Source organism: Balaenoptera ricei, chromosome 19 (assembly GCF_028023285.1).
Source record: "Balaenoptera ricei isolate mBalRic1 chromosome 19, mBalRic1.hap2, whole genome shotgun sequence".
NCBI lineage: Eukaryota > Metazoa > Chordata > Mammalia > Artiodactyla > Balaenopteridae > Balaenoptera > Balaenoptera ricei.
The window spans coordinates 46,459,678-46,482,023 of NC_082657.1; the positions used below are offsets into that span (position 1 = coordinate 46,459,678).

At 41.5% G+C, this 22,346-nt stretch overlaps 1 protein-coding gene across 2 annotated transcripts in view; it reads right to left on the reverse strand.

Annotated features, from left to right (window-relative positions):
- TERF2 (telomeric repeat binding factor 2) overlaps positions 1-15,972 on the reverse strand; it is a 36,032-nt gene extending 20,060 nt beyond the window's left edge. For both annotated transcript variants that reach the window (XM_059904845.1, XM_059904844.1), the window contains exons 1-4: positions 15,620-15,972; positions 2,532-3,113; positions 2,329-2,424; positions 1,518-1,648 (exon numbers count right to left, since the gene is read on the reverse strand). In XM_059904845.1, the coding sequence (XP_059760828.1) occupies positions 1,518-1,648; positions 2,329-2,424; positions 2,532-3,030 (726 nt within the window). In that variant the 5' untranslated portion in view covers positions 3,031-3,113; positions 15,620-15,972. The remainder of the gene's footprint in view (positions 1-1,517; positions 1,649-2,328; positions 2,425-2,531; positions 3,114-15,619) is intronic.
- Between the last annotated feature and the right edge of the window lie 6,374 nt (positions 15,973-22,346).

Consider the following 22,346-nt stretch of genomic DNA (forward strand, 5'->3'; position numbering starts at 1 on the left):
CAGTTAACAGTAATATAGTAACAAGAGATCTGGTACCTGGTGGAAAATGAAAAAGCAGAAGGGAGTCAACATAAGAAAATGGTTGACTATTTTAAGGGAATCTGGATTTTGCTAATAGATTTTTCCTAATGAAGCCCCCAAACAAGAGATCTATGAACTTAAATAATAAATATTCAACTGAAAGATAAAAGCCCACAGACTCTACCAGAAGAGCAGCCAGAAGACAGATCTATACCCCTTGTGTTCTGGAGGAGTTACATTTCTGAATTAGCTGGCTACTTAACAGTAGTTACATGAATTACCCTGAACTGGTACCACTTCTTCCCATCCAAAATATCCTTAGCTATTCTGAAAGTAGCCCTGGATTGCTCCTCCCTTGCTAATATGTCTTTTCTGGTATTTTACCTCCAACACAAACCTGACTTACCTATACTAAAAATCTATTCTTGCAATCATTCCTCCTTGGAATTGGAATTTTCTAAGCATTCTTTGTAAGACCAACAGTAGTTCCTGCCCAAGGTCCTTAACTGAATAAATAAAATATCTGCACCCCACACACAGTTTTTTAACTGTTGTTTTTTTAAACAGGGTGTCTGAGTACCCAGCACATAGCCAAGGGACAGAAAGTCTTTGCTAAACAAGGTTTTGTCCCTTACCCCCCCCCCGCCGCCCCCAAGATCCCGTCCTTTTACGAGGTGCTGTTATCTTTTCTTACCAATTTCCTTACTTTTACCGCCAAGGCAATGCTGAGCTGTTGTCCTTCAGTCCCCACCTCTGCATCTGCTTCCACACCCCCAGCCTTGGTTATTGGAGAAGAAAAAGCTTTTTCTGACTGGTTTCCATGGCTGCTTCAATGTTTTAAATATAAATAAGTTCCACTACTTGAAGCTACCTGAGCCATGACATAGTTCCAGTCCCAAATTCCTAGACACTCTACAAGCTTTTTTCTTGTCGAGAACACTGCCTGCGCCAGCCTTCTACCACTACTGTTTTTCGAAATGGCTGATATCTCAGCACCTCTGATTCTGTCTGTTCAGGGGAATGTTCCCTAAGCCTCTTTCTGCAACTGCATGAAAGAGCTCAAAGCAGTCCCACATTTCCCAAGGCACCAGCTATTCTCCTTGGTCTATAATAAACAAGGGTGACAAGATCCTAGGCCAGTTACTTTTAGCCCTTTCACGATGCTGCTCTGAATGGTAATAATAACCTACAAAATGTCATTCTTCAATGCAAACTCACTTCCTGTGTACTGTGGCCCCTCCTGCCAGGGCCACTAGGGAGACCACCAAAATCACAAAAGCTGAGCACCTGCCATTAACAGTTCTTTCCAAGTCTGGGCTAGGAAGGGGTCACCTGATGAAATAACATCTATGTGTGTGAGTTATGTGTTCTGAGTGTGCTCACTTGCTCTCTCTCCATCCCTGTTTGTCTTCTACCCCACACACAAAAAATAAGCACTGATCCTCAAAGACCTCTGATCTTTGGTAAAAGAAAAAAAATTTAAAATAGAGCCTTACAGCCTCCTTGACCAGTTTTCTACTGGATTCGACCACTGCCTCTGTCAGTGTAAATTCCGTTTTAATCATCTCCAGCACATTGATAGCTGATTCCAGTGGTGTGAGCTCAGCCTCCATATCAAAGGAACAGTCTAGGACAAAGAGCACAATTTTCACTTTAACCTATTTTCTAAAGAGCAGAAGAATTATGTTCAAATATATGTATGTATATATATATATATATATATATATATATATATATATATATATATATATATATATATATAGAAAAGAAACATGCAAATATAGTAAGATTTGCATTTAATCTGCTGACATACTGGCTACAGGCTTACAAACATGTTAAGGGTCCAAATTCAAATCCATGAATTTCAAGTGACTAATTTTCAAGACAGGTAAAAAGTTATTTTTTAATACATGCATCTGTATCTCAAATGGCAGGATCAGATACAAACGGCCAGAAGCTAAAGATCATTTTGCTAAACAGCTGTCAAGTTCAACTTAGGAAAAGAAAAAAAAAGTGTTCATACTTTAAAAACACTCTACTATGGAGGAAAAATGGCCATCTTCACATAATTCACTTTAGATAGCAACAAAGTTGGGGCGAGCAAGAAACAGGTGGGAGGAAATAAAAAACACAGAAAAGCAGCCAACAGAATACTAAGTGGAGAAAACTAAGGCCAGAGAATAAACACCGTGATTGAAACATAGTAGCCCACCTTAACCCTGAACCCTTCAGTCTAGGATGTAAGTTTGAAAACAACGTAACCCTAAATAAGTAAAGCCCAGAGAAGAACATAAAAAATAGCCATACCTAAATTTTCCCCTTCTTCAATGCGCGACAGACACTGCATAACCCGCAGCAGCCGAGACACGGTATGTTCCTTCCCCAAGGGCCTGACAAGCAAAGCTGGGAAAGAAGACATCGTTGGCTCGGCGACCCCCAGCCGCTACACTCGGGCCCCACAGATCACCTTCCCAGGAGCCCCAGCCTCCTTCCCCAGGCCCGGCCCTCACCCTGCATGATGTCCCGGATCTGCCTGAAGTCCCCGTACCGGCTACTCCGAAAGGCCCGCAGCGCCTCGTGGAAGTAGAACTTGAGCACCCAGCGGTTGACTGCCTCCTCCAGCCGCGCCTCCCCCGCGCCCCGCTCCGCGGCGCCCCCCAGCCCCGGTGCGTGGCGCCCCCGCCGAGCCCGCCCGCCGCTGCGGGACGCCCGCCTGCCTGCAGCCCTCCCGCTGCTGTCGCTGCTCCCGCCTCCTCCCGCCATCGCGTCCGATCGCTGCGCGCCCTCCCTGCCGGGACGCTTCTTCGACTGTGACGCCGCCGGGTCACGCACGACGCCCGGGCCGGAAGCGGAGCCCGCCGTCCCGGCTCCCGCGGCCATGATATGGACGGCGTTCCGAGCCGCCCGCGGGCTTCTGGGAGGGCAAGGACCGGTCTCTCCCAGCCTTCCTCTCGGACCCCGTAGTTCCCGGTGTGTCGGCCGCAATGCCTGCTGGGACTTGAAGTCCATGCTGCCCAGACGGGTAAACCAACGGCGGTTGGCGGTGTCAACTTTGCTCCGAAATTGTGGAACGCTATACTAGAGACGCTGGGCTGTGTATAAAATATTGAAAGATAAATGTGTGAAGCTTATTAAACATTTTTAAAATCGTGAAATGTAAAATGCAGAGAGGAAACTTTATTAAACAAGTTTACATTTTAACAAGTAAAGCAAAAGGCCAGTGTTAACCCAGCCGAGGTCAAGAAATAGAATATGGCCGGCACCGCAGGAACCTCTAAGACATATAAGATGTATAATTAGAAAAAAAATTTTTTTTTCTTAAAATTTTTCTCTTTTTAAATTTTTGTTTTTTCTTTTTTAATTCTTTTTTCTAAGACATAGTTTTTAAATTACAAAAATAGCATATTTAGAACAGTTAGAAAAAATAATAAACACGTTAACATTTAAATCAGCCATAATCCCACATGAAAAGGTAAGTTGACATTTAGGTTTATAGCATTCCAGTGTCTTGTATACCTATTTGTGTGTGTGTGTGTGCGTGTGCGCACGCAATACTGAGATTATACTATGTATATTTTATATAACCTTCATTTTGCATTTCTCCATGTCATTAATTTTTTTTTCTACAGTATCTTTAGCAGCTACATAGCATTCCAATATATGGATGAACCAACGTCTTCTTTATCTAAACCACTACTGTAAGACGTTTAGGTTATTTCAAAATTTTGCAATTCTAGACAGTCTCAATATTAGAAACATCCTTTTAACTGTATCGTTGCAGAAATTCATAATTATTTCCTTAGGATAATTTCCTTAAAGTAGAATTACTGAGTCGAAGAATACGCAGTAGAACACGGATCAGAACATTCACTCATCACTCATCACTCTTCCCTTTTACTTTTGAACATGGTGCAGACTCCTTAAAATGACTTCTAAAGCCTGAAGAATTCGCCTATTTGCCAACCTCATTTTGGGCTCACGTTTTGTGTGTGTGTGTATACAACTTCTATCATTTCCTTTTCAGCTACTACTCAATTTGCCCAGAGCCTTCATCTTGTCCATTCCAGCCTAACTAAATCCTTCCCGTTCTTCAAGCCTCACTTAAAAGACATTTCACCCTTTCTTGACTTTCTGGATTAGGTTAAATCCCCTTGCTGCTCCCTCCTTAGCACCTCCTACTTCACCCTTCCTGAAATACGTTCTTCACAGTTAGCTCCTTTGGGGGCTGGTACTCTGTCTTGTTTTTTACCCTGCATCCCAGAACCTAGCCCAGGGCCTGTCACATTTCTTGAGGTTGGATAAAATTGAATAGGCACGTGAGTAAGGATTTTGATACATGTTGAAAAACTGTACCACCAGCAAATTATATTTACTGAAATTTAATTTCATGTCCACCAACAAACTACATTTACTCAAACAGGAACATTCTTACAGCTGCTTCCCATTTCTTAGGTGTTTGTGTCATGATTTTCTAGATACAGAACAGCTGACTACATAATCTTATGACTGCACAGGATACTTTCCCTGAGTTCTTTTCTCCCTTTCTATCCTTGTAGATAGGCCTGGAGAGGTCCCTTTCTCCTTTTCAAGTCTGTTCTTGTCCAACCCCAGTTCCAAATCCACTTCCATCCTCCACCTTACTGGACGTGTTCCTGAGCCTTACTTACTTCTTTGCATTTCTGTGATGGGTTTGCCACACTGACCTTGGAGAGCCTGTTCCCCACTTCTTCATTGTGTGTATCACTATCTTCCACATCTACCATATCTTCCACAGGCAGAAGAGTGGGTGAGTAAGGGGCATTTCCAAAGGACTGGATAGGCCTTGAGTGGTGTAGGAAGGAAGTAGGGACATAGGATGTAAGCCAACTATCAGTATCTCTGATGCTCTTGGAATTCACCACCCAGTATCTGGACTAAAGAGAGAAATCCCATTTCTGGTGGGTGGGTGTGCCTCCTCCATGGGAGGCCCAGTAACTGGTCTAGCTTCAAAAGCTGTTCTACCAACCCCACTGGACTAGAATCAGCAAAGATCAAGTTTGGAGTCACTAAAGGACAACTCAGGAGGGCAAGTGGCAGCATCAATGAGGACGTGAAATGACATGATGGATCCTTGAATGAATTAGACACGGACCTTAATCTGTACAGTATTCCTGATCTGACAAAATCTTTGTATGGTGAACATTCCAGAATAGGGGAAGAGACCTGTCAGTCTGACAGATCTTTGGTGAGTGTGGCTACTTTGTGATCCCAGTCTGCCTGCCTTAACCAGGAGCCAAATTACCTGCCTCAGATCCTGACTGTTCCATTTGCTAGACGTGTAACTTTGAGCAAGTTACTTAACCATCTCTGTGCCCCTGTTTCTTCATCTGTCAAGTACAAATAATAGAGGTACCTCATGGTGATTGTATGAAAATTAAATGAATTACTATTTCCAGTGCCCTTAGTGAAGGGCTTGGCTTGTTGTGAGGATTCAGTAAGTGTGAGCTATTTTTATTAACTCACCCATTGCCTGCCTGAAAAGTCTTTCCTCCTCTTCTCTATCAAAAATCTTCTCATTTTTCTTTTTTTTTAAGTTAAGGTATAACTCACATAAATTGCATAAATATTAAGTGAAAAGCTTGATGAATTTTCTCCCCATTTTTCAAAGTCCGACCATTATATGGTTGTCCCAACATCACTCTCTTCCTTATCACAAATACCTAACTCTCATCTAAGGAATCTGATTTGAGGAATTTCAGGACTTCATGCCCTCTCCATGGGCACCAGCAGGAGGCAGTGTGGTATAGGGGAAAAGCCACAGTCAGCATGTTAAGGACCAAATAGGCTTATCCTGGCCCAACAACTTAACAGGAGTACCTCAGAGATATTGCAGATTTGGTTCCGGACCACCGCAATGAAGTGAGTCACACGAATTTTTTGGTTTCCCAGCGCATATAAAAGTTATGTTTACACTATACTGTAATCTATTAAGTGTGCGATAGCATTATGCCAAAAAAAAAAAAACCTTAGTTTAATAGTACTTTTTTTTAATGCATTCTTTTTTTTCTTTAATTTTATTTATTTATTTATAGCTGGATTGGGTGTTCGTTGCTGCGTGTGGGCTTTCTCTAGTTGTGGCGAGCGGGGGCTACTCTTCGTTGAGATGCGCTGGCTTCTCATTGCGGTGGCTTCTCTTGTTGCGGAGCACAGACTCTAGGCACGCGGGCTTCAGTAGTTGTGGCATGTGGGCTTAGTAATTGTGGCTCAAGGGCTCTAGAGCACAGGCTCAGTAGCTGTGGCACACGGGCTTAGTAGCTCCGCGACATGCAGGATCTTCCCAGACCAGGGCTCGAACCCTTGTCCCCTGCATTGGCAGGCAGATTCTTAACCACTGCGCCACCAGGGAAATCCCCTTTAATAGTACTTTATTGCTAAAAAATGCTGTCATCTGAGCCTTCAGTGAGTCATAATCTCTTTGCAATAGTAGCATCAAAGATCACCATAACAAATATAATGCTAATAAAAATTTTTGAAATATTGCAAAAATTACCAAAATGTGACACAGAGAAACAAAGTGAGCAAATGCTCTTGGGAAAATGGTGTCTGTAGCCTTGCTCCACACAGGGTTGCCACAAACCTTCAATTTGCCAAAAACACAATATCTGTGACCCGCAATAAAACGATGTATACCTGTACTGGCTTGGGTAAGAATTTAACCTCTGGAAGCCTTGTTTTCCCAATCAAGGACAAGAGGCTACCAAATGGATCCTTCAGAGGGTTGTGGTGAAGATGAAATAAGGCCTATAAACAATGCCTGATATATTCCAGTTAAATCAGTAAGGTTCTAACAAATAAATAATACCCAGTGTCAGGGAGGGTGCTGTGAAACAGGCACTTTCAGCCAGTGCCGGTGAGAAGGTAAATCAGTACAACTTTTCCGGAGACCAACCCAGAAAAAAGAAAAGAAAAGCAAGAGCCATAAAAATTCCATTTTTTAGAAACTTATCCTATGGAAAAATCATAAATGAGCACCAAGATTTAAGTACAAGGATTTTTCATCACAGCATTACTTATTATGTACAAAAAATTAGAACTGAAACAATCTGATAATAAAATTATTTACTAAGTCATTCATAGTAAGGAATTTTATTTGGTAATAAAAACTATGCCCCCATAAAATAAATAAATAATTATGGACCCAAAGATTATTTCATGCTCAAGATATAATAAGAAGAGAAAAAGAAACATATAATGTGACAACAAATTTATGGACATAATAATCATATAAAAATTTTTTTGCACATTTACTACTTATCACTTACTATGCTAGGGTGCCTTACATCTGTCATTTCATTTAATTTTCACCAAAATCTTATAAAAGAGGTCTCATTTTACCAGTGTTAAAGATGAATAAACTGAGACTCCAGGAGGTTAAGTGACTTGTCTAAGATATCATAATGAATATGTTTGAGTCAGGTTTTAGATCCAGATATGTTTGCTATTAACCAAGATAGAATGACAAGAGATTTCAAGTTTTTCTTCCTTAGACTTTTCTGTGTTTTCCTAATTTTCTACAATGAGTAGGGGGAAAAGATCTCCAATAATGTTATCTTTTATGAAGCCTTAGTATGGTGCCTGACTCATAGAAGAAGCTCAAGAGAGCTCCAGAGTCTAACTTCCTGTCTAGGACAGCATCTTCTGTCATATGTTACATGAGATTGTCTTGCATGGTGCACCAACATTAAAAGTATTAATAATGATGAATTTTTGAAAACATGCACTTGAAATGTACATATCAATCAAGCCTGTTACTGTTGGATATTATTGCTCAGGTCAAAGCTTGAGTAGAGTAGGTATTTAGGTTAAAAAAAAATGAGTAATATAAAGAAAATGTGATGTGAGTACAGGTGGCCTGTGGAGGTACCAAATATTGTGAAGGTGACATGTGAGTGCTAAAGGTCTGCAAAATACTGTTCTGCCTTCTGTGGGCTGGAGAACAGCAAGAGGGAATGAAGCCCAGCGTGGACTGGAGTTCTTCAGGCCTTTTGATTCAGCACATGGGACGTTTGTGTCAAGCACACACCTGGCTAGTCCCTCCCAACCCCCCCAGGCCAAAGTTCTCTGTGGTCAACAGTGAGAGTGACAGAAATTCAATAGAGGGGGGCATTGAGGTGGGATTAGAGGCAATCTAGTTGGGAGGCTAAGCGAGGGAATTGTCTTGAAGCCAAGGGCACCAAGCATTGGATGTTAGCTTGGGAAAACACTCTCCGTAACCAAGAATGGAGGAAGGAACTGTTGGAAACAATGGGAAGCTTAAACTTCAAAGCCAAGCTACTCATTGGCTTCACCTCTTATCCATGCAGGTCAGAGACTCAAAAATGGTCTTGTCCTCCACGGGCATTTGCTCTACGTTTATTGAGGTCTTACTTTGTGAGTAGAAGCTCTGTAGGTTCTAGGGATACAACTCTATAGATAAAACACTAATCTTGCCTTCAGGGAGTTCAAGGTCTGGATGGGGGGGACCAACATGTAAAAATAATGACATTATATTTTAATTCTGAGCAATGGTTATGTATTATTTCTATAGTCCCACCACTACCCCATGCCCTGCAAATAAATTCTTCTGAAATGGTTTTTCAACCCAAAGCGATAAGGAATAAATTATGATTGTATGGGGCAGGTTGAAAGAATCTAGGCTGGGAGTCGGGCATACCTGGGTTAGAATTCCGTCTCCATCGCACTCTAAACTGGAGGTCTTCAAACTGGAATTTCATGTATCCCTGGGCATGAAGCCTTTTCAAGAGGGATCAGCCTTCATGTTTTCTCATTCTTAAAACTAATCTATCTGAGAACACACCAAGGTCAGAGATCCTGAGTGTTTCCCTGTCCCAATCATCTTTTCTCTCACTTTGCAAAAGATAAGGCATTACCATCTAAATTTTACTGTGATGTATGTTATTAGCTTAGAATCCGAGTTTAGATGGAAATAAAGGCATAATTCAAAAAACTAACTAATGTCCCATTAACTACTCTCTTATTCATTTCATTAAGAGATGAATTTTCAGTGGGAATAATTTTATGCTGCTTTGATCAATATTATTAATGTATAACTAATAATCATAATGCTAACTTAAGCCCAAAGAAGATTGTTGATATTTAGAGCCTTGTGGGCATAATATATTTTTTAAGGTTAAGTTGTACATTGTTGCAGAATAATAAGGTGATGAATAAGGGACTTTCAAACAGAAAAATATATTACATCAGAGTAGTATTTGGTGGGAGACATGGATTTCAAGGAGAAAAAGAATGATTTAAAATGTATGGGAAAAAAAACACCTGGAAAGAAAAGGGGAATTTCCTGGCAGTCCAGGGGTTAGGACTCTGCGCTCCAGTGCAGGGGGCACGGATACGGTCCCTGGTCCAGGAGCTAGGATCCTGCGTGCCTTGCGGCGAGGCCAAAAAACTCCCCCCAAAACAGCAAAACAACAACAACAGAAAACCAAATGACTGTTCAATAAGGGCTTGTCCATATCTTTTTATTTATTTATCTATCTGTTTATTTATTTTTGGCTGCATTGGGTCTTAATTGCTGCACGCAGGCTTTCTCTAGTTGCGGTAAGTGGGGGCTACTCTTTGTTGCAGTGCGTGGGCTTCTCATTGAGGTGGCTTCTGCAGAGCACGGGCTCTAAGCGCATGGGCTTCAGTAGTTGTGGCACACGGGCTCAGTAGTTGTGGCTCATGGGCTCTAGAGCGCAGGCTCAGTAGTTGTGGTGCACAGACTTAGTTGCTCCACGGCATGTGGGATCTTCCGGGACCAGGGCTTGAACCCCTGTCCCCTGCACTGGCAGACAGATTCTTAACCATTGCACCACCAGGGAAGTCCCTGTCCATATCTTTTTATTTTTAAATGGATAGTGGATATCAAGTCACTATGGTATTTATATTTCATTGGATATATTTATGACAGTGATATAACAATTTTATTTTTAAATGTTAAGATCTGTAATGTGCAGAAATTACATCTTTTGTATCTAGTTAATACATGATGAACCACTCCAGAAAGTTCCGTTATGCCTCTTTCGAGTCAATCTGCATCCTCAACTGCTCTTTGGGTTTCATACATCTTAGTTTTGTCTGTTCTTGAATTTAATATAAACAGAATCATGTAGTAGGTACTCTGTGTGTCTGACTTCTTTTGCATAACCATGTTTTTGAGATTCATCCCTGTTCCTTTTTATTGCTAAGTAGTGTTTCATTGTATGAAAATACACAATTTATCCATTCTCCATAGATATTTGGGCTGTTTCCACCTTGGGGCAGTTACATATAAGGTTGCTATGGGCATTCTTTTAACAAGTTTAAAAAAAAAAAGTAAATAAGATGAAAAACTTTTAGATGTCAACTTTAAATTGTGCAAGGAGATACATATTCTTAGGCAGTAGTTTCTTTTCTTTTTCTTTTTTTTCTTGTAAAATATAATATACATTCAAAGAATGCCGAGCTGCTTTCCAAAGCAGTTCCATTTAACACTGGTGCCTAAGCCTAATATTGCAGCCGTCTGTTGAGCATATTGTTATATTTGTTGCAAATCTCTTCTCTCACTCTATGGTTTATCTGTTATACTCTTTATGGAGTATACTTAAGAACCACTGTGTAATTTTAGTGTAATTGAATTTATCATTCTTTTCCTATATCATGAGCGCTGTCAGTGGCTTGTTGAAGAAATCCTTTCCTTCATAAGTCATGAAGATATATACTATTTTCTAAAAAGCTGTAGATTTTTGCCTTTCACATTTAAGTCTTTATCCACCTGGATTTGATATTTGTGTATGGCGTGAAGTAAGGTCCAATTTCATTTTTTTTTTCCCAGTAGGTATACAGGGATCCCAGCACCATTTTTTAAAAAGATCTTTTCCTACTCTCTATGGTGCCTCCTTTGTTATAAATTACATGGCCATATAAGTGTGTCTGTTTCTAGGGATACACCATTTTTCAAAATCATTTGATGGCATGTGCAAGCAGAAAAATTATGAAGACCACTCTGTTAAACAAATTGTGTGGCCTTTATCTAGTCATTTAACTTCCCTGAGTTCCCTGCACTATTGGGAGAATATAATGGGGTCGCCCAGTAAAACAGCTAGAAGTTTTGACATAATAAGCCTCAGGTAGCAGTAGTAGCAGGTTTGGTGTTTTTTTTTTCCCTTTTTTCTTTCTGTTGTTATATTTCAAGTGCTATGGAGTACATGGAAACCACACCTGCTTGTGTCAGGAACTGCCAGAGGATGTGACATTTGGGTGGGTCGTGAATGACGGTGGAATCTGTCATCCTTTTTCATGACCGCAATCTGTTGGCTGTCCATGGCGCATTTCCCATGTGTGTTTCATCTGCATTATATTTTATCTGGCTTAGAAGGGCCCAGAGGGAAAGCACTGTGCCCTGCCCCATGCGTCGCTTGTGGGGACCCCCAGTAGCAGTTGCCTGGGGCTGGGTTGGGCTCAGAATTGGGCTGGCTCCATGTTTGTTAGACACAGACATGTCGCCCAGGGCAGGGCTGGGCCTTTTAAAAATTCCTGCCACTGTAGTGCTGCAGGATTCCTGAGTTTCACCCACACACTGCTCCCTCCCCAAACCCCAGCCACCAGCCAACACACATACTGCCAACGAACTCACCCGCTCACCCACAGCACTACCACCCATGGGAGTGGCGAAATCCATACCACATCCCCTGTACAATCTTACCTCTGGGAGAGAGAGCATAGGGTCTTGCACACAGTAGACACTCGATAAGCATCAGGTGAATAACAAATGAGTAACCATGTTAAGATTAGGATAGAGGAGCACATTTCCATCTGCTGCAGTGTAGCAAGAAGTGGGTAGGTAATGTGCTGTCCCCAGTCCTGAGTGTGCATTGGAATCACGGTGGGGGGGGAGGGCTGTTAAATATACAGATTCCCTCCCCCCAGCAGCTAATGAATTAGAACAGAGAAGGAATGTGCAGAAAGGAGTTATTTTAAATTAAATTATCTGGGAGATTCTGGTTTTGATGCCCAGTCAGGGATGGGAATGATAGGATTATTAAACCTCTGGATCCATTCTTCATTAAAAGTACCAATTTGACCATCTATCAAAATTTAAAATTTGCAAGCCTTTGAACCTACACTTCTTCCTAGATTTTATCCTATGCCCCAAAATATAGACACAAAGTTATTTGGGGCAGCATTTTTTTTTTTTTTTTGGTTGCGCCAGGTCTTAGTTGTGGCAGGTGGGCTCCTTATTTGCGGCACTTGTGCTCCTTAGTTGCAGCCAACGGGCTCCTTAGTTGCGGCTTGCTGGCTTGGGGCGGCATTTTTGAAACAGAAAAATACTTGAAACTAGGAGAATGTCCATTCATTCATTAAACAAATTTTATTGAGCATTATTCTCATTACAAGAGACAGCAGTAACAACAAGAAAAATAATAAAGTCCTTACTTTTATAGAGATTTACATTTTATTCCATCAAAAGAGGACTGAATGAATAATTTATGATACACTCAAGCAATGACATATTATTCTGTCATTGAAAGAAACAAGGTTGGTCAATATATACTGCTTTGAGAAGATGTTCAAGATATATGTCTTTTTTTTTTAAAAAATGAGGGGACTTCCCTGGTGGCACAGTGGTTAAGAATCCGCCTGCCAATGCTGGGGACATGGGTTTGAGCCCTGGTCCGGGAAGATCCCACATGCCGCAGAGCAACTAAGCCCGTGCGCCACAACTACTGAGCCTGTGCTCTAGAGCCCGCAAGCCACAACTACTGAGCCCACGTGCCACAACTACTGAAACCCACACGCCTAGAGCCTGTGCTCAGCCACAAGAGAAGACACTGTAATGAGAAGCCTGTGCACCGCAACAAAGAGAAAGCCCGCACGCAGCAACAAAGACCCAACGCAGCAAAAAATAAATAAATAAATAAATACAAATAAATAAAATGAGGTATAATTGAAATAACATTAGATTAGATTAGTTTGAATGTATTACCTATTGAAAATCAGTAAAATAAATTAAGGAAAAAAGAGAAAAGCATGTTACAAAACAGTGCATATAGTATTGTCCTATTTGTGTGTAAAATATATATACTTATGCATAGATATATACAAATACACATAAGTAGAAAAAATATGGAAGAATATTCCAAAAAAGTTGTTAACGACAGTTATCACTGGGAAATATGATTGAAAGGAGGCAGAGTTCATATTTCTCTTTATACCCTTTCATGCTTTTTAAACTTCTTAACCTAAGGAAATATTACTTTTCTAATTTTTTTGACTCAAAGGAAGTCCACATAACCTGGAGATTTTAAATTTCCAGCAGGGGGCAGCAGTGATTCTCAGATATTTCTGACGTCAGTGCAAAACAGCATCAGTGTCCACGGATTTCCAATTCCAGGCTCAAACACTATACTTGCATCACCAGATTATAAAGGAAAACAAAAAGCAATCCCACAGAAAACTTAAAATGGTGTAGAAATTGTTGTGACAAAGCAATTCCTATATGGCTCTTTCTTCTTTAACATCTCTACATGTGTCTACGCTGCCTTTTCCCTCTCTGCAGCTCACAGTTTTCTCATCTGGTTTTAACAGATTTTAACTGTCTGTTAAAATCGGACAGTTTGACGAGCTAATTTAAAAGATCTCTTTCCAGCTCTAAAGTTCTATGACTTTAAGAATCTAAATCAGCATCAGGAAGAAACAAGCCCCAGTGCCCTCTGAAATTAATTGGCTTATCAAAGAATCTGCTTTACAGCCCTTAGCTGATCAGGATGAATTATTATCGGTTTATCTGTAGTGTAGATCAAAGAATACTTTTGGGGGGGGAGAGGAGGATGTTGGTATTTATTCACTCCACTGATGGAGAAAAAGGAGAACTCTCCCACTCTATAAATGTTTAGCATGTGTGTAAAGGTCGAAGGTCTGGTGTTTAGAAATTACACACAGGCTTAGGAAAGAATCTTCACTGGGTTGGCCAAATTAAACAGCAGGCAGTTGTAGAGAAATAAACACAAGTTAACATTTAACCACTAGTCCCTGTTCTTGCTGCTGGGTCTTTCTCAGTAGGCGGGGCCTGAGAGGGTAAGCAGGCCTGCTAGCAAGACACTGAACTCTTCTGGGAAACAACGCATCTACCACTTTTGTAAAATACATATTTAATATATATATTTAAGCATCTGAATCATAAACTTTCTCAGCTATTTTTCATGCCCCAACACCAGTGCTTTTTTTTAACGGATAACTCTTAATAAATTGTAAAAAAATTTTTTTTTCTTTTAACATTTGCCTAAGATTACACCCCTAAGAAGTGGCTGGGGCAGGATTCAAACCTGTGACTATTGGGCTCCAAGACCCTCACACTTGACCATGGTCCTATATTAATGAAAGGATTCACTTCATCTACTTGCTAGCTGGAAACTGAATACCTGCAAGAATTGTTGGGTTTAAGTATACAAGGTGAATGATTATTGTGTCACAAAGCTCTGTCTAGCTCACGTATATTAAGCACTTACTATGTGCTTGCTAGTCTCCATCAGGTGCTGGGGGTAAGCGTGTCAAAAGATGAATTAGACTTGATCATTGCACTTTAAGAAACTTCTAGTTTTTGGAGCTGACAAGTATACAAACATAACATGTGAAAAATAATAGGAAAACACAAATAAGGAAGAAGAGATCAAGGCAGCATAGCAGGATGGTTAAATCAGTGGGCTGTGGAGTCCAGTTCTTAGCTGTGGGACCTCTAAGCCTCGTTTTTCTCATCTGTAAAATGAGGATAGCCTTTAGTCTAGGTAATTGCTCTGAGGGTTAAATGATGTAATGTATTATTATTATTTTTTTTAACTGAAAGAGAATTTATTTATTTATTTATAATGTATTATTAAATTGCTTAACATTGAACCTGGCAGATGGAAAGACTTGTTAAAATATATTGTTTGATAAAGCTTAAGCAAAATAAGAATCATGCATGCCACCATGTTTCTGGGGTGTTGATGCCCCTTTCTCAAATTCTTCTGAATTTCCCAGCTCCAAGAGTCCCATTTCCTTGAGATTTATTGTTTTCCCTGGCTTAGGTACCTTTTGATCCTACTAGGATGTCTCCAGGAAGGAATGATGTGGCAAAGGGGCCCCAGCCCCCATACACCAAAAGCTTGAGCTACATCACAGGGGAGGAGAGCTGAGACTGGGAACAGCCCTCAGGACAGGCAAATCAGGAGAATCAACCCCGAGTGGTTGTTAGAAGATGTCTAGGACCCACTCCCGAGATTTTCATTCTGTTCCAAATTGATTTTTGATACATACTTTACTAATTTTTGAATATAATTGTAATCATAGGAAGGGTTTCACGTGATTTTATCCTGCAATCAGTTCCCTTCCCAGCCCATTTATTTACTGTTTTCTCCCAAACACTGACTCACCTCCTTCATCCTGAGTCAAGGACACTGCTTTGATATGCTACAGTGGCTGCCCCTTTCAGCCTTGGCATGAGTCTTGGCGTGAGGACAGATGAGTTCTTTCATCTGAAACCCTCTGCCTCTTGACAGCCATGCATACGCTAACACCTCTCCTCTCAAACCCACTAAAAACTCACCTCCTTCTGGAAGCCTTTCCTGCTGAGTTCTTTACTTTTGCAGTCCTGTTCCATGCCACAGGTGCAACTGGGGTTGTTGGGATGTAGCCAGGCAAGTGTTCTTGTGTCTTTGTTGCGTGTGTAAGTTCTGGTTCTTTCCACCAGAGGCAGCATGGATTTGTGGAGAGGGCAGGGCCTCCGGAATCTGGCATGAATTTGTACAGCAGCACCACTCGTGAGTTCTCAGATTCATTCTGGCTGTCCTTTGTCACCTTGGGACTGCTGCTTTATTCTCCTGTGAAGTCGTCTTCCATCCTGGCTTCTCCAGGCAGCTGTCCCCTCCCTGCTCCACTTTCCTTCTCTCCCAGAGTGGACAGAGGGCCCTCTTCTAACTTCCCCAAGCACAACTAAGACCATACGTGTGCCCCACCATTTCCTGTAGTGTCCTTCTCTGTCAAGGAGGGTTGATTTATAGGCCCTTCTTCCCTGAATTCTTGTAAGAAAGAAATGCGATCGCGCATGTTCACGGGACTTGGCATACAGCAGGTCATGGCAGATACTTTAGACTGACTGGTTTGCTCCAAATCCATTCCAGCCCCGTCCTAGCTCGCTTCCCGAATTGCAGAGGCTGGAGAGATAAACACGACATTTCTCAAACTCCCTTGCGGCTCTGGTTCTGTTTATGACTTAGATTCCATTTGTGTGAGACTTTAGAGCTATGAGCTACGTGGAGGGACAGGCAGGTGTGAAGCATCCATTTTGCTGAGGCCGATCATGGCAAAGGCAATGTGATCCTAGAACATCAGCTGTGGTGGCAGCTTAGCAGTTCTGAAGCTTCTGGATGGTGACAGAGGCTGTGGCTTGCTTGTCAACGAGTTCTGCAGTATAATTTTAGGAGTCATTCCTGGATGTTTAGCCTAGAGTCTATTTCTTAACTTTCTTACTGATTCTGTGAGCTAGCCATACCCTTTAATAAATCCCTTTGTGCTTAAATTAGCAAGAGTGGAACCTGTTGTCTGCGACCAAGAAAACTGACCGTTATGTAGGTGCTCAATAAATGTTAGCTGTTACTATTATTTTAATACTGTGTTGAAGACTTGGTAATAAGAGCAAGTAATTACATTTCAGGAAGGAAATTTTATTTTTTTATAAATTTATTTATTTTATCTATTTATTTTTGGCTGTGTTGGGTCTTCGCTGCTGTGCGCAGGCTTTCTCTAGTAGCGGCGAGCGGCGGCTACTCTTCGTTACGGTGCGCGGGCTTCTCAGTGTGGTGCCTTCTCATTGTGGAGCACGGGCTCTAGGCACGCGGGCTTCAGTAGTTGAAGCACGCAGGCTCAGTAGTTGTGGCTCACGGGCTCTAGAGCACAAGCTCAGTAGTTGTGGCGCACGGGCTTAGTTGGTCCGCGGCATGTGGGATCTTCCCGGACCAGGGATCAAACCCGTGTCCCCTGCATTGGCAGGCGGATTCTCAACCACTGCGCCTCCAGGGAAGCCCCAGGAAGGAAATTTTAAACTAGCAACTGGATAAGACCATGTAAAATGATTTCTACAGTAGCACTGTCCCAAAGAGCTTTCTTTGATGATGGAAATGTTCTATATTTGCACCCAATATGGTAGCCACTGGTTATATGTGGCTATTGAGCCCTTTAAGTGTGGCTACTATGACTGAGGAACTGAATTTTTAATTTGATTTAATTTTAATTCACTTATATTAAAAAATAAATAACACATGAAGTTGGTGGCTACTGTGTTGGACAGCATAGTCCTCAAGTGTCTCAGCCTTACCTTCCAGAAGGGTCTTGACAGCCTTCTCTGTCTCTAGCCAAGAAACTTCTTCATCAGTTCTTCCTCAATCCCCACTCTCAGGCCACATCTTGATAATCTACAGAGGTTCAACATGCCTGCAACCATGACAACTTTGACACAAGTTTAGGGTCTCATTGTCCCAAACTCCATTCCAGGATTGCAAATTGGCTTTTTATTTGCAAAACCCAAACATTTATGGAAGTGCTTTTGCTAAAATGCAATCTGTCTTGACAGGCAAATCTCAGCTTTCACTTAGAGAAAGAAAACCATTTATTGTATTAAAAATACATATACATATTTCCCATAACATCTAGGTATTGAGTTCCAAAAATATTGGGGTCCTGTATCAGTTAGACAAGTGGTTCTCATATTTTGCTGTGTATTAGAATCACTATAAGAAAGAAACTACTTGCCAGCCACACTCCAGACCAATTAAATTAGCGTTGTAGGAAATGATTAAAGACAACCAAAACTTTATCTGCAACACTCTAATTTTTTTCAAAAAAGAAGACTGTATTCCTATATTAACTAGTAATTAAAAGTTAATAAAAATATAAGAAAAATAATGGTAGGATTTTAAAAGGGGTAATTTATTGTGAGATAAGATAAATAATTATAGACCTGTTATTCAAAGCCAAACTTTTTTTTTTCCACTTTGGTTGACTAGAGGCCACAAGGAGACAGTAATCATAGAGCCATCATCCAACAACTCTGGGAAGCTTCTGGAATACAAACATTCACAAAGAGTACAGATTTCAATCAGGCTCCTCTTCCATATTACCACTTTCACATGTTATATGAATAAATCCAAACGATAAACCGTAAGTGTTTTATAGACCTTCCTTCCCATACAACCCAAGGGAAGCTGAGAAAAAAGATAAGAGGTGTCCAAGTTCAGTGTCAGATGGTCTTTTTATTATTCTCCCCATCCCTCCACTTCCCTACACACAGATGTTCCCTGTGAAAGAACTTGGCTGTATGCAATTCATTCCCAAATGGGATGGTCCCAAAAAGTTTGAAGAGAGGAACTTGCATTTCCTGAGATGATTCTCTCTTGACATTAATTCACATTTAGGAAAGAGCTGCTTAAGCCTTTTATAAATACTCAAGATTGATTTTATTTCCTTCTGTCCTCCTGGTGCCTCTTTAATCTTCCCAGAGTGATGCTATGACTTCGGTTCATGACTGCAGTGAATGACAGCTAGGAGCTAGCCCTTTCCTCCTGCCCTGATTAAAAAACAGTAGGGCGTTTCCCACAACTTGAGGGCCCAGGTGCTTGGAAATACTGCCAAATACTTCTTCCAACTTTTAAAAAAATGTAATTATATCCTGGGTTATAATTATGGGTTATATTAATAATAATTATTATTATTAATACCTAACCCATTAATTCTGGGTTAGGTAACATATTCAAAATTTTAAAATTCAGAAGATACATAGAGCATAAAGTGACATTTGTTCCTCTGTCCATGTCCCCCAGCTTCCCAGTTCCCTTCCCCAGTGCTACCAGTTTCTGGAGTATCTTCTCCAAAGTAGAGACTTTATGCATGTTTAAAAGAACACACTGGGAATCCCCTGGTGGTCCAGTGGTTAGGACTCAGCGCTCTCACTGCCAGGGCCCAGGTTCAATCCGTGGCTGAGGAACTAAGATCCCCCAAGCCTTGAGGCACAGCCAAAAAAATAAAATAAAATAACATATTTTTGTTTTCTTTCCCCTTTTATTCTTTTATTTTATATTAATGATAACACACCATACAAATGTAATTTTCATTTGTTTTTTTTTCTTCTACTCTTGCCACTAGAATGGACGCTGCACGAGGGGAGGGATTTTATGTGGTATAATGTTATATCCTCAGCGTGTAGAGTGGTGCCTGGCATATTGTATTGATAGTTTCTCCATAAATATTTGTTGAATAGTGAATAAACACACACTGTTCCACTTCTTGCTTTTTTCCCTTTGGAGATCATCTCATTTCAGTGCATAGGGAACCTCCTCACTTATTTTCATGACTGGATAGTGTTCCATTGTCTGGATTCATTATGATTTATTGAATCAGATTCCTACTGATGGACATTAGTTTGTTTCTAATCCTTGGCTCTGAAAAATAGTCCTGACATTCATGTCCTTGTACAAACATCATGTCACACATGTGTGATTATATCTTTCTGTAAGAGAAACTCCTAAATGCAGAAGAGCTGGGTCAAAGGGCGAGCTGTGAGGTACATTTTGCTGACTTCTTTTTAATCAAAAGCACCTTGCCATGTCTAAATAGCATTAACTATGGTACTGTGGTGCATGGCAGTCGATGTAAGCCTGTTCTAAGGAAATCTGTCATTAATGAAATTGCTCCGGTTAGACCTGAATTTACCACTTCCACTTATTCCTGCAAATCCAACAGAAAACCACCACCCAGGTTGACACTGTTGGAACAACAGATGCATCTCAAAAACACAACATAGAAAGACAGACGTACACCCTGTGTGATTCCAAAATCAAACGAGACAAACCAAGTGATAGAAATCAGAACAGTGGCTGCCCAGGGTTGCGGGGGCACTGACTGGAAAGGGGTACTAGGCAAATTTCCGAAGAGATGCAAACACTTATATCTTGATTTGGGTGGTAGTTTACACGAGTGTTTGCTATTTTCGAGATTCACTGACCTGCACTAAATTGTCGACATTCGATTTTATGTAAAATAAGGGTTACTTGAACACTGCAATACGATGACAGTCAATCTGATAACCAGGGTCAGCTACTAAGCGACTAACGAGGTAGCATATAGACAGTGGATACTTGGACAAAGGGATAATTCACGACCCTGGCGGGGTGGAGCAGGATGGCATGAGATTTCATCAAGCTACTCAGAATGGTGCACAATTTAAAACGTATAAATTCCTTATTCCTGGAATTTTCCATGTAATATTTTCGGACCTTGGTTGACTGCGGGTAACTGAAACGGTGGAAAGCGAAACCGTGGATAACGGATGGGGATAGCATAGAAAATGGCTGGAATGATACGCATACTGTTATAACCTGTATGAATTACTTTGCAAAACTCAGGTATGAGAAAACACAGATTTCTCAATTTTGTGGGAGTCAAACTTAAATACAACTCTATCTCTACCTTTCCAGGTGATGGTGGGTGATACAACCTCAATCATTTTTGGCCACACTGCCCACTTGGCCTCATGAGATTAAAGAAGTACTGGGGTCTAGGAAATTCAGAAAAACTGGAGCAGGGCCTTTGGTCCACATGGTGGTCCCTGAGATGCTCATTGTTCTGTGTGGTTTACTTGAAGGTGAAAGGCTCAGATTCAGTGTTGGGCTCGATCATCAGGATCCTCTTGGAGGGTCCCAAGACCTAAGAGATGTTTAGCGCTCAGTCTTCCTGAGGCCACCAGCCACCTCCGTCCTGCCACCTTCTGGGGCTCTATGTGGGATTGTTCCTCTGGAACTTGCCCTCCCTTCATCCCCCAGCGGGTTCGCACTTTAAAAAAACTATCTTGCAGAGAATGGGGGCAGCTAGAGAGGATTTGGGGAGATCCATTAAAGCTGGTAAATACCCAAGTTGGACTCAGCCTCAGCTTTCATTAAATAGCAAATGGGAAAACTGGGAAAGGAGAAAGAAAAAAAAAATTTTAATCTTCTAAGGGTTTTGCAAACAATTGGAGTAATTAAAAGTTCTCAGAAGTAGCCGATGGTGCCCTTTTCACCGAGGGAATGCGGGCCAAGCATGATATATTAAAAGAGAGGGAGCTGCTCTATTGAAGTTAAAAATAATCTTCTGTCACATGGCTAATTTGTTGGAATGCAGCAATTAAAGGGCTCTGGGCAGAGGGAGAGCTGGAAGCAGCTGGGGAGCTTGCAGGCAGAGTGCACGCCCTGGGGACTGTTTGCAGAGAGAGAAAACACTGTCACAGCTGACTTGGGGCACCTTATCAGAAAGCCCACAAAGGGGGCAGGAAGAAGGAAAAGTGGGGTTGAGTTCAGAGCCATGACCTGTGGGTTTATCAGACAGTGAAGGGATAGGTCAGGACTTGTCACCTGTGCTCTGGGATGCTGATTCACTCAGCAAGGATGAAGGCTTTCCAGTTTCCCCTTCAGTTTGAAAACGCATGCCTTTGAATCCATTTCAAAGGAACACATAACCCAAAGGAGCCCTTTGATCCTAAATCCATGGGAAAAACCAATCTATACAGTCTTTAGGGGCAAAGCTCAGGCCAAGAATATAAATCCTAGATTGGGGAGTTGGGGTGTTTTAAAAGTTTTTGCAATTTTTGGATTTTTTTTTTTTGAATTTTTGAGTTGAAAGAGTTTTAAGAAAAAAGTTATCTAGTATAATATCTGAATGTTCCAGGTGAGGCAACAAGCTATGAGAGGCTGATTTGTCCAAGGTCACTCAACGAGCAAGTGACAGAAGCTAGGTTCTAACTCGGGTCTTTAACTAGAGAGGGAACATGGTGGTTAGGAAGTGCAGGATTCCCATGACCCTGATGTGGAATCCTGCCTCCAGGGGCTGTGGAATGCTCTTACAACCTCTAACTCTCTCATCTCAGTTTAACCTTGTGTAGAGTAGGAATAACAGTAGTACCCCCCACCTAGAATTGTTAAAATGCATGTGAAGTGTTTAATGTCTAGCCTAGAGTAAATGCTTAATAAAATGTGAGGACTTCCCTGGTGGTGCAGTGGTTAAGAATCCACCTGCCAATGCAGGGGACACGGGTTCGAGCCCTGGTCCGGGAAGATCCCACATGCCACGGAGCAACTAAGCCCGTGCGCCACTACTGAGCCTGTGCTCTAGAGCCCACGAACCACAACTACTGAGCCCGCGTGCCACAACTACTGAAGCCCATGCACCTAGAGCCTGTGCTCTGCAACAAAAGAAGCCACCGCAATGAGAAGCCCGCACACCACCACGATGAGTAGCCCCGGCTCGCA